This window comes from Penaeus chinensis, chromosome 38, assembly GCF_019202785.1.
Source record: "Penaeus chinensis breed Huanghai No. 1 chromosome 38, ASM1920278v2, whole genome shotgun sequence".
NCBI classification, from domain to species: Eukaryota; Metazoa; Arthropoda; class Malacostraca; order Decapoda; family Penaeidae; genus Penaeus; species Penaeus chinensis.
The window spans coordinates 1,487,625-1,500,749 of NC_061856.1; the positions used below are offsets into that span (position 1 = coordinate 1,487,625).

At 44.7% G+C, this 13,125-nt stretch overlaps 2 protein-coding genes across 2 annotated transcripts in view; both read left to right on the top strand.

Annotated features, from left to right (window-relative positions):
* Positions 1 to 2,304: 2,304 nt before the first annotated feature.
* Positions 2,305 to 3,212, top strand: LOC125046102. The gene is made up of 2 exons (XM_047643740.1): positions 2,305 to 2,802; positions 2,857 to 3,212. Exons 1-2 carry the CDS (start codon positions 2,613 to 2,615, stop codon positions 3,210 to 3,212), a joined length of 546 nt encoding a protein of 181 aa, XP_047499696.1. The 5' UTR covers positions 2,305 to 2,612.
* A 6,190-nt stretch (positions 3,213 to 9,402) lies between these two features.
* Positions 9,403 to 13,125, top strand: part of LOC125045807 — a 22,965-nt gene continuing 19,242 nt past the window's right edge. Inside the window, exons 1-3 of the mRNA XM_047643302.1 lie at positions 9,403 to 9,598; positions 10,646 to 10,763; positions 11,558 to 13,125. The exon at positions 11,558 to 13,125 is cut by the window's right edge and continues 309 nt beyond it. Of these exons, the coding sequence (XP_047499258.1) occupies positions 9,403 to 9,598; positions 10,646 to 10,763; positions 11,558 to 13,125 (1,882 nt within the window). The remainder of the gene's footprint in view (positions 9,599 to 10,645; positions 10,764 to 11,557) is intronic.

Sequence of the window (13,125 nt, forward strand, 5' to 3'; positions counted from 1 at the left end):
TTTACGCCCTTGTAACATCAAATAGGATTTGTGAGGTGACAGATTATGAACAAACTTAAAATTAAATCTTCTTAAAAGGTCCATACCAATTAGCACTGGGGCAGGAAAAGAAACCTTTGAGACACAGCAAACACGATGAACACATGAAATATCTTTATCTATTGAGAACTTCACATTGCATTCGGCATCGACAGTTAGCATATTACCAGAAACACCGCGCAATTGTTTAGTTAACCCCTTTTTCTTTTTAATATTTAATAGGCGCATTGCCTCACTCTTCACGATGGTCGCCTCCGACCCGCTGTCAATGAAACAATCAATAATTACGCCATTTACTCTAAGTTTGATTATAGGTCTGCCTGACTTGATCTCGTCACTGATCGGATTGATTTTGCGTCCCGTTTCTGTCGCCAGAAGAGTTGGGGACGCACGCGGTTCCCTGGCGAATCGGAAAGGGACAGACTCTCGCTATGTGTCCAGTCTGTGAGCAATTAAAACACCGGCGTGTATCTCTCCTAGCCCGACACTCTCCTGTGTTATGAGTGTGGCTTTTATGGAAGCTACAAAACTTCGAGGGTTGCTCACCTGTAGCGGCTACGTGAGGACGAGAGCGAGCCATGGCGGGTTCGCGAGGGGCTAAACTTATCTGCGAGGGGCCATCATGGTGCCGCACTCCAACTCGCGTGTTCCAAACTCGTTGAGCTGCGTCAACGACTTGTGGTAGAGGGTCACCCTCTTTTAAAGCAAGAACTTCTCTCAGCCAACCAGGAAGACCCTGCAAAAATACTCTACGAATCAGTTCATCGGGTTCCCCTATCGCAGTCGGGTAGTCTCTGTAACCTTGATATACCGCACCCTCTAGCTGCAAATAAAAATCGAGTGGTGCCTGACCTGCAGTCATCTGGTTTTCGTAAACGAGTCTGAAGAAATCCGCTGCAGAGCAAGTGCCGCGGAATTTTTCCCTCAACTTTCGCTTAAACAATTCCCACGTAGCAATGTCATCAAAAAGGGGCGAGTTTATTACTAGATCTGCTGTTCCCCTGCAAGTTGCACGTGCCGATCGTATAAATGCATCATCACTTCGAGGCTTAGTTAGATTTTCTATTTGTCGTAACCATCCTTCAAGTTCTGTGTTACGTTTCAATGGTTGGGAAGCAGGTACCTCGGCTTTAAATAAAGGAATATTCTCCTTGTTGATAATGTACCCTACATTTGCAACATTTATACTCTCGTCACCATTACTTTGATTTGTTGACCGTGAGAGGCGGCCTTCTAACTCAACATTACGATTTTCTAACTGTTTCACGTGCTCGCTTAACTCATTGATCTTACGTAAAAGTTCATCGTACATTGATATTTCATTCATGGCTTCGAGTTCTGGCGGGTCATCATCCGCGCTACGGGAGCTCCTCCTATTCCGTCTTGGCATGGCTATTGCAAGGTTAAGCTAGCAGAGACAATATAGCAAGTAGTCAGTCCGTCAACTCGTACGCACAGATATCAGGCGACCATAGTGAACGATAAAAGGTAAAAAAGGTAGAAAAAATAAAATACATGAAACTCATTTTAAAAATCCATTCGATGTTACCGAGGCACTAAGGTTTGCAATTACACAAAAATTACGTTAGTGTACGAAATAATTTGGAACATCGAAACAATAAGACAACACTGAACGTTAACATGTGGTTCAAGATGGCGACCACATCCCGAGGGTTAAAATTTTATTCACGTAATTTTGTTCACAAACGTTGGAAAAACAACTTGCTTCCAATATCCCTGAGAAAATTAGCAGTACAAACATATCCACATGAAGAAACATTACTGAATACGATTATCACTTTAACGAATAGAGGTTTCATAAACGAGGTCTACCGATAGAACACCCGGCCTCATAGTAACAAATTTGCGGATATCACTACAACCACTAAAAGGAATTACATCAAGATATTCTGACATCTAACGTGCACATCATCCGGCAGTATCATCGAAAAGATGCTCTCATTAAGTTCACTTATCACTGATGTTCACGAACTATCCGATAGCAGTTAACACACTTTAAGTTGCATCCTTACTAAGACTATAAAACATTGAAAAAAATAAAAACTTGACAGGCAAGAGGCTAAAATGGGTTCGACTCCTGGTACAATGCTAAAAAAGGAACTGATATGAAACACGATAAAATCCCAGCTCACTCATTAGCGTAACTGCAGGATCACCAGCGCTGCCGCCAAAATAACTTGTAGCGTTACTCTCATCGACGCCATTATATCAAAACCGGTTCTTGCATATTCCTTCATAAAAATTACAGTGGGCTTTTCCCACAAGATCAACATTCCCTGATATATTGTTTATTAAAATGGTAGCGTAGCCGAAGTTTAAGGGATTCGGAGTTTATGTTGTTGATATGAGGTCGTTCTAAAAGACAGTTTCATCTTTCACTTTATTAAAACTTTTGATAAAATGGACACATACATTTTCATAAGGCACCCTGAATATATAGGAGTTGCAATGCCTGCGTGGTGATTTACCCTTAGAGCCTGTACTTATCTGAACAAAAACGGGACGCGTCCTCCAACACCAGACAAGCTCGTTGTCCCAGGGGCAGCGTACGAATGAGTCGTAAGCAAGGAAGAGAGAGGTTAAAGGTCATATGCCCCCCTTATATAGACTTTATGCCTGAGTTGTCAAAGGCTCTTTTACAGACGCACGCAACCACTACAGCGCGTCCGGGGCCGCGACGTCATCTTGCATCATGGGGCATCTTCAGCGTATCCGGGGCATCGACATCATCCCGCGTCATAGGGCATCACTACACGCTGCGCTCGCTCCGCCAGCGCCTGCAGGGCCGCGTCATAGGGCATCACTACAACTTCCTCCATCACCAACGTGTGAGCTCGCTCCGTCCGGCGGCAGGTATCCGTATGACCTCCGATCCCTCGTACACCTCCGAGCCCATCCAGTTCATAGGAAGCTCCAGCTCAGCAGATGACATCACAGGGACACCCGATATGAAGCGAGCGAACACGGTCCACGCCCAAGCAGGTCCTCATGGCCTTCGGCTGCAGCCATCACATCATTCGTCTCTCGGGGTGGAAGATGCGACACCACGATACAGTACTCCAGCTGGGAACAAAACTATCAGCAAGACAACCCCCAGTCACTTCTGTCAAAGAATGCCAAAAAGAAAGATTAGTACAGGTAAAAAGGCATAAACCATCACATATACATACAACTCCCACATATCTTAGTGCCTTCGAAAAAACTGTGATACCCAAAACGTACAACCTAGAAAACTAAAATTCAATACTTAAAATAGGATCCTTATATAGATAATACAAAAATACAAAACCATTTAATATTCTGCAGCCCGAACAGCGGACAAAAGAGCGAGACGCCATGGCTCTCCAGGTTCATCCCAGTTCTCGCATTCTAGAGGAAGCGAATCATCAGCAACGACCTCAGTAAATTGCAATTCTTGTTCAGGAACAAATTCTTTCAGTTGATTGATGTGGCACTTCAGCTCGCGGTATGGCTCGCTCACTTCCTTGCACAAATAAGAGACTGGTCCGATTCTTTTCACTATTCTCGCGGGACCGCGCCATCGGTCACCAAGGGCGCGACCTGGACCACGACGGTGCCCTGGGTGTACCTTCACCCAGACGAGGACCCCTAAGTTAGGCTGGAAGTGCTTGCGGACGCGTTTGTTGTAGATGCGCGCCCAACCTTCTCGTGCACGACGCGAAGTTTCCACTGCCACTGACCTCGCCACCTGAAGACGTTCCTGAAACCTCTTCGCCGAATCTGCTGCAATCGTGACATCGTTGGTGGGCCCCAGGGGGAAGTGACCGTGATGACCAGTCATGAGGTAGATCGGTTGTTCTCCGATGCTTCGATGTACCGAGGAGTTGAGGGCCAAACGAACCTGGGGGAGATACTGATCCCAGGTGTCAGGTCGGCTCTCCGTTAGAGTTGCCAGCGCGTCTTTTACCACTCTATTAGTCCTTTCAACCATGCCATTGGCTTGTGCATGGTACACCGTCGTAAACGACATCTTTGTCTGGATAATACTGCATACCTGTTGAAATAGACGGTTGCAAAATTCGCTACCATTATCTGTCTGTATAACACGCGGTGGCCCAAAGATAGTCACGAAGTTATTAATGAAAGCCTCAGCCACCGTTTCTGCACTCTTGCAAGGCAGAGGGATGAGCTGAAGGTAACGAGTCAGGTGATCGACGATCGAAAGTACATACCGATTTCCACTGGTAGAGCTGTGGAGATCCATGAGGTCGGCACTTACTCTTTCAAGTGGCAAATGAACATCTGGAGCGTTTGCCATAGGTGCTTGTCGGTAAGCTGGTCCCTTGCGCCGCTGGCATACTGCACACGAACGCACAAACTGCCTGGTCTCCCTGAGAAGGTTGGGAAAATAAAATAGATCACGAATTTTACAGTATGTCCTGTACACTCCTGAATGTGCTCCAAGAGGTGAAGAGTGAACCAGTTTTATAGCAACATTACGTAGCTCCCTAGGGATGACCAGCTGGTGCAAAAGACGGTCCGGCAAGTGTCGAACATGATAAAGAATGCCATTAATTAATTCGAACTCTTCTAAGGGCAGAGGTAGCTTTCGTCGTGGCACAGCTCTTTCCTCCAGGTATCGAATGACCTCTCGCCATAGCGGATCCTTCAGCTGAGCATCACGAACCTTCTGTGGGTCAAGAGCACTGGCATCAATGTTAGCAACACGACTAAGACAGTCAGGGACATGATTAGACGAACCTTTCTTGTACAAGAGTTTATACTGATAGTTAGATAACTCATGGGACCACTTCGACATCCGCGGAGATTTCGTACGACGATGGAAGACGAACGTTAGTGGTCTGTGGTCCGTGAATATTAGGAATTTATTGCCGTACAGGTAGTGGTCAAAAGCACGAACCCCCTCTATCACAGCGAGTGCTTCAATATCTATCGCCGGATACCTCGTTTCGGGACCTCTAAGTTTACGGGAAAAATATGCTACTGCATGAGGAGTATCATCTGGGCTTCTCTGCATAAGGCAGGCTCCTAATGCTAACTTTGAGGCATCACAATGAACCTCAAATGGCAAAGTGAAGTTTGGTTTCTTCAAGACAGGAGCTTCTACAAGAGATTGTTTAAGGATGTTGAATGCCTTTTCTTCCTCATCTGCCCAGACAAACTTCGCATCCTTCCGTGTGAGCCTTGTAAGTGGGGCAGCGGCAGCAGCATAATGGGGAATGTGTTTTCTGAAATAACCACTACAGCCAAGAAATCTGCGGACCGCTTTGACAGTACGGGGAGCAGGCATGTTATTTATGGCAATGACCTTGTCTGGGTCAGGTAAAATTCCCTCTGGAGTGACCTTGAAACCCAGGAATTTAAATTCACGTGTTGCAAACTCGCATTTTTCGCGATTCAATCTAAACCCTGCCTTATTTAGAAGCTGTAACGTCTCTGTTAGATGCTCTATATGGTCTTCGAACGAGGAACTGTGCACAACAACGTCATCGAGGTAAGCTACCGTATGTCGCCCTAGTACCGTGGATAATACCATATTGATGGTTCTTTGAAATGTGCTAGGGGCCGTAGCTAGACCAAACGGTAATCGTCTGAACTGCCACAGGCGATGTCCGTCGGAAAACGCGGTCTTCGAACGATCCTCAGGCGCTACAGAAATCGACCAATACGCATTTTTAGCGTCGAGAACTGTAAACCAAGACGTGTCTCTCAGTTCGTCGATGAGTTCGTCAACACGAGGCATAGGATAACTATCGGCGACAGTCACCGCATTTAACCCTCGAAAGTCAATGCAAAACCTCGTGGTACCGTTCTTCTTACGAACGAGGACCACCGGAGATAACCATGGTGACGACGAAGGCTCTATCACTCCCTCATCTCTCATCTTATCGCACTCATTGCGAATGAAAGCTTTCGTCTTCTCGGGTAAGCGCCACTGACGGACACACACGGGTTTAGAGTCATTAATTACGATACGGTGCTCAACTCCCGGCACATGACCTGGCATGGGGTCATCCGAAAATAATTTAGGGAATTTAGCGATCACCTTGCAAAGATGATGTTGCTGCAATTCATCTAAATGGTTGAGATTAACACCTAACATAGCGGCACTGGCACACGCGCTCACATTACCCGTCGCGTCGGCGGAAGGACGGAGATCGATGTCGGGAAAGATGGTGAATTCGGAGTCCTCGTAACCAAAATCCAGCGTCCCATAATATTCATCAAAATCATCATTGAATTCATTGAGTTCATCACCTTCCTCTAAAGCCTCATTACGATCACTTGCGGAATCCTCGACCGAATCGCTCCCCTGACGGGATCCGTCCTCACCATCTCCCGCGGCAACAACCGCGTCTGCTTCACTGACCTCTGCCAAACATGTCCCATTTTTTATCATCTTAGGTCTCGAGTCCGTATTGACAACCCATACGAACACACATCGGTTATTTACAGACACTAATGATTTCGGTACTAGCACGGAATCACTTACGCCCGTCAAAAATGCAGTCGACCCCGAAAAGCTCCTCGGCACTCGACCCTCAACAAATCTCCCTGTATGAGGAGGGCACAAAACAGTACGCAGGGCGTGCACTTTATTAGAGTCACCGTATGACATGCTACTCGTGGCAGGATTACTAATGGCCGTGATACACAAAGATTGTGCGTCAGTGTAGGTAACGGATAATTTACGCCCTTGTAACATCAAATAGGATTTGTGAGGTGACAGATTATGAACAAACTTAAAATTAAATCTTCTTAAAAGGTCCATACCAATTAGCACTGGGGCAGGAAAAGAAACCTTTGAGACACAGCAAACACGATGAACACATGAAATATCTTTATCTATTGAGAACTTCACATTGCATTCGGCATCGACAGTTAGCATATTACCAGAAACACCGCGCAATTGTTTAGTTAACCCCTTTTTCTTTTTAATATTTAATAGGCGCATTGCCTCACTCTTCACGATGGTCGCCTCCGACCCGCTGTCAATGAAACAATCAATAATTACGCCATTTACTCTAAGTTTGATTATAGGTCTGCCTGACTTGATCTCGTCACTGATCGGATTGATTTTGCGTCCCGTTTCTGTCGCCAGAAGAGTTGGGGACGCACGCGGTTCCCTGGCGAATCGGAAAGGGACAGACTCTCGCTATGTGTCCAGTCTGTGAGCAATTAAAACACCGGCGTGTATCTCTCCTAGCCCGACACTCTCCTGTGTTATGAGTGTGGCTTTTATGGAAGCTACAAAACTTCGAGGGTTGCTCACCTGTAGCGGCTACGTGAGGACGAGAGCGAGCCATGGCGGGTTCGCGAGGGGCTAAACTTATCTGCGAGGGGCCATCATGGTGCCGCACTCCAACTCGCGTGTTCCAAACTCGTTGAGCTGCGTCAACGACTTGTGGTAGAGGGTCACCCTCTTTTAAAGCAAGAACTTCTCTCAGCCAACCAGGAAGACCCTGCAAAAATACTCTACGAATCAGTTCATCGGGTTCCCCTATCGCAGTCGGGTAGTCTCTGTAACCTTGATATACCGCACCCTCTAGCTGCAAATAAAAATCGAGTGGTGCCTGACCTGCAGTCATCTGGTTTTCGTAAACGAGTCTGAAGAAATCCGCTGCAGAGCAAGTGCCGCGGAATTTTTCCCTCAACTTTCGCTTAAACAATTCCCACGTAGCAATGTCATCAAAAAGGGGCGAGTTTATTACTAGATCTGCTGTTCCCCTGCAAGTTGCACGTGCCGATCGTATAAATGCATCATCACTTCGAGGCTTAGTTAGATTTTCTATTTGTCGTAACCATCCTTCAAGTTCTGTGTTACGTTTCAATGGTTGGGAAGCAGGTACCTCGGCTTTAAATAAAGGAATATTCTCCTTGTTGATAATGTACCCTACATTTGCAACATTTATACTCTCGTCACCATTACTTTGATTTGTTGACCGTGAGAGGCGGCCTTCTAACTCAACATTACGATTTTCTAACTGTTTCACGTGCTCGCTTAACTCATTGATCTTACGTAAAAGTTCATCGTACATTGATATTTCATTCATGGCTTCGAGTTCTGGCGGGTCATCATCCGCGCTACGGGAGCTCCTCCTATTCCGTCTTGGCATGGCTATTGCAAGGTTAAGCTAGCAGAGACAATATAGCAAGTAGTCAGTCCGTCAACTCGTACGCACAGATATCAGGCGACCATAGTGAACGATAAAAGGTAAAAAAGGTAGAAAAAATAAAATACATGAAACTCATTTTAAAAATCCATTCGATGTTACCGAGGCACTAAGGTTTGCAATTACACAAAAATTACGTTAGTGTACGAAATAATTTGGAACATCGAAACAATAAGACAACACTGAACGTTAACATGTGGTTCAAGATGGCGACCACATCCCGAGGGTTAAAATTTTATTCACGTAATTTTGTTCACAAACGTTGGAAAAACAACTTGCTTCCAATATCCCTGAGAAAATTAGCAGTACAAACATATCCACATGAAGAAACATTACTGAATACGATTATCACTTTAACGAATAGAGGTTTCATAAACGAGGTCTACCGATAGAACACCCGGCCTCATAGTAACAAATTTGCGGATATCACTACAACCACTAAAAGGAATTACATCAAGATATTCTGACATCTAACGTGCACATCATCCGGCAGTATCATCGAAAAGATGCTCTCATTAAGTTCACTTATCACTGATGTTCACGAACTATCCGATAGCAGTTAACACACTTTAAGTTGCATCCTTACTAAGACTATAAAACATTGAAAAAAATAAAAACTTGACAGGCAAGAGGCTAAAATGGGTTCGACTCCTGGTACAATGCTAAAAAAGGAACTGATATGAAACACGATAAAATCCCAGCTCACTCATTAGCGTAACTGCAGGATCACCAGCGCTGCCGCCAAAATAACTTGTAGCGTTACTCTCATCGACGCCATTATATCAAAACCGGTTCTTGCATATTCCTTCATAAAAATTACAGTGGGCTTTTCCCACAAGATCAACATTCCCTGATATATTGTTTATTAAAATGGTAGCGTAGCCGAAGTTTAAGGGATTCGGAGTTTATGTTGTTGATATGAGGTCGTTCTAAAAGACAGTTTCATCTTTCACTTTATTAAAACTTTTGATAAAATGGACACATACATTTTCATAAGGCACCCTGAATATATAGGAGTTGCAATGCCTGCGTGGTGATTTACCCTTAGAGCCTGTACTTATCTGAACAAAAACGGGACGCGTCCTCCAACACCAGACAAGCTCGTTGTCCCAGGGGCAGCGTACGAATGAGTCGTAAGCAAGGAAGAGAGAGGTTAAAGGTCATATGCCCCCCTTATATAGACTTTATGCCTGAGTTGTCAAAGGCTCTTTTACAGACGCACGCAACCACTACAGCGCGTCCGGGGCCGCGACGTCATCTTGCATCATGGGGCATCTTCAGCGTATCCGGGGCATCGACATCATCCCGCGTCATAGGGCATCACTACACGCTGCGCTCGCTCCGCCAGCGCCTGCAGGGCCGCGTCATAGGGCATCACTACAGTTTGCACTCTGACGCACACAAACACACTGACACACATACACACACACCGCCTGTCTCGGATATTTTATATCTATGTCTGTGCATTCTGTTTGATAATATAGTTTGCATTGCAGAATCAAGCAATTTTCAATAGTCTTGAAAATTATTCATTGCATTTCGTTGCACATTTCGTTGCATAATACATCTAAATTATCAGTTATCCACGTGCAATGATACACAAATTCGCAGTTGCACATATGAATAGATCATACACACGGATGCATGGAAATGCGCACATAAACAGATATAAACACACATACCCAACACACACAAGCAAACACCCACACACACACACGCAAGCACACACACGAATATCCTTAAACAATTGTAAAGGGTTTGTGTTTTAGTGATGGTTTCACTATTTAGTTGTTCATAATTGTACGTATGTGTTGTGCGTATATGGTGTGTGTGTGAGGTGTAAGTGTCCCTTTGGTTCGCCTCCACCGTTCGGATGGCAGTTTCGACCCCACCAAAGCCTCATGTCAACCATTATCGGTGGTTGCCATTCTATGGTTTGCCACTCTACTCCGAGCTCCACACCTGAACACTTCCTCTTTATGCTGAGTTGCTTATATCTGCAACCCCTCTAGTGATGGCCGAGTAGCTGATATCTGCTGCCCCTTCTATTGGTGCTGAGTAGCTGACAATCGCAGCCCGCTCTACCAGTGACTATCTTGTGCTAATTCACCCCTGGTGCATGAGTTTTGGCTCGGATAGTTCGTCCTCCAACACTTCACTGACGGCACTCCTGATTCCCGTGTTTCACTTAGTGTATTTGTGATATATAGTGTGAACAATATAAAATATGAAAATACAATTGTTTTAATAAGCCCGAGATAATCTATATCCCAGAGGATACCAGAATTAAAGAACCAAAGGTTTCTGCTTATAAGAACAAAGCAAAGAAACCACTGACAAATTGGCGCAGTGAGTAGGATCCTCATATAGATTACTCAGGGCTTGTATATTTGTATGTACATAAAGTTTTCTTTCTCTTATGATCACAGAATGTAATGTGGAACCCGGAGGAGTGGCCAACCATAGAATGGTGATTCGGAGAACCAAATGGAGGAATGGTGTTCTGGATATTTTGGTGAAGGAGTGTGACGACTTGCGCTGCGAGTTGTATGTAAAATACGGAATATTGCGTCATACGCGATCAGGTTAAGAGTTGATCTAGTCCGATCGTGCCTCCTTTTCACCGTTTACCGACGTGCATTGTCGCGTGTGTCAGTGGTTAGGTAATTCTATTTTTCCTCGCTGTTTATAGGGAGATCAGTCAGTTACGACTGTGGTGTACCCCTATGGTAGTTTTAATAACTATTTATTTCTTAACCGTGATGGCTTGTACTTTGTACACCTGTGCGTAAGCCCTCCATTGCTGTTAACGATGTTTTCGCGCTAAGTTAGACTAGCCGTTGTTGTGCGATAGTCTGTGCGCCGTTTTCTTTAACTGTTTCGCTTGCACAGTCAGTTTGGAACAGACCTTAATTTCTAAGTGTGTGCTTAGATATTTGGTACTTCTTCATAATCGGTGTTCTTGTTTTAGAATTATTGATTATCGTAACTTTGATAGCGTGATTAAGCGTTCACCTTTTGTTTTGTCTATCGAATTCATATTCGTTTGATAGATTCTTTATATTTTTAAACATGTCGCTAAACTTAGTAGAGCTCGTTAAGTGTGCTAAGGAAGCCGGTCTTTCTGCCGCGGACATAAATGCTTTGGTCTTGAAAGAGGAGGTAAGATACAAAGAGCAAAACGAGAGAGAAGAAAAGCAAAGAGAACGAGAGGAGAGACAGAAAGAGCGAGATCTGAAACGCGAAGAGTTCGAGATTCAGGAGAGGGAAAGACAGCGCGAATATGAAGCGAACGAGGCTGATAAGCAGCGCGCTCATGAGTTGGCCCTTGCTCGCGTAAGACCCGAGAACCCTTCACTAAATGACAGTCGTGATCATTACCCTAAATTAAGAATGCCTAACTTCACCGATGGTAATGACGATATAGATGATTTTTTACGTAGGTTTGAGAAATTAGCAGGTTTGCAAGGATGGGATTCTAATGATTACCATATTTATCTCGGTTCACTCTTGGGAGGTAAGGCCTTGCAAATTTACGTGAGTTTGCCAGACGACGTTCTAAAGGATTACAGTCAATTAAAAGATGCATTGTTGAAGGCGTATAACGTTGACGCAGACTCCTATCGTAAAAAGTTCAAAGAAAGTAAAGCTGGTGAAAACGAAACTCACGTTCAGTTAATTACGAGAATGACCCAGTATTTAGATCACTGGTTAATCATGAGTGATGTAGAAAGGGAGTATAAATCGCTGTTTGACTTCTTGATACGCGATCAGCTGTTGAGTAATTGCCCTCTTGACCTTCGCATCTTTCTCAAAGAGCGAACGTTCGTTAGTACAGTGGAAATGGCCCAAGCAGCGGATAGGTTTCGTTGCGCCCATAGAGCTGTCAGAAGTCGTAAAACGCCTGTTAATGACGACACTACTTTCAAGAACGACCCGAATGTTTCCCTTAAGGATGTGATTTGTCACCACTGTTCTAAAGCGGGTCACATACGTCCTTCTTGTCCCGAACTGAAATTCTCCAAATCTAAGACTTCTCAGAAAGTAAATGCCGTATTTAAGGCTGACATAAATTACGATCACGGTATTACGTGTGAAGGATCGTTGTATGGCAAGCCGGTAAAAGTATTTTTTGATTCAGGTTGCTCGTCAATTATAGTTAAGGAATCGCTCGTGCCCGCCTCGGTCAAGCGAGGAAAGGTGGTTGCGTTGTATGACTACCTAGGGGAGCGGCGCGAATTCCCCACCGCACGTTGTCTGATTAGGAGTAAATTCCTAAATGGATGGTTTAACGTCGTGGTCGCCCCGATAAAGTTCACGGATATACTCATCGGAATGGTGCCGGGTGTCAAGGTGTCGAGCGTGAACATACCAAATATGGAAGTAACCGAAACTCCAACTCCTCAGAGGAGCGAAGTTAATGTTGTCGCAACACGGGCCGCCAAAGCGAAGGAAAATCTCGGTCCTGATAAATTAATTGTTCCTGACTTCCAATTTGAGAACATCTCGAAACCCGATTTCATAGATGCTCAGTCTTCCTGCCCTTCTTTAGAACACATTCGCTCTAAAGAAATAAATAAAACCATTGTTACTGTAAAAAGTCGCTCAGTAAAGTTCGAACGCGTGAATGGGTTGATTTACCGAATTTGCGTAAAGAGTAAACACGAACACGAATTCGGTGAGAAACAATTGGTTGTGCCCCGTAAATTTATTCCTATAATTTTGTCTATGGCTCACGATTCACCACTGGCGGGCCATTTCTCTCATCGAAAGACTGCAGAAAAAATCTTTCATAAATTCTTTTGGCCAGGAGCAGGCGCAGAGATCAAACGCTACTGTCGCTCTTGTCATGCTTGCCAGAAAACCGTTCCTAAAGGCAAAATCAGAAAGGCGCCTATGGTTCAGATGC

Bases quoted from the DNA above. Each gene is read 5' to 3' on its own strand.
- LOC125046102 (XM_047643740.1), top strand. From the start codon at position 2,613: ATGAGTCGTAAGCAAGGAAGAGAGAGGTTAAAGGTCATATGCCCCCCT. The intron at 2,803-2,856 runs GGCATCACTACA...GCCGCGTCATAG, and splicing joins GACATCATCCCGCGTCATAG to GGCATCACTACAACTTCCTC.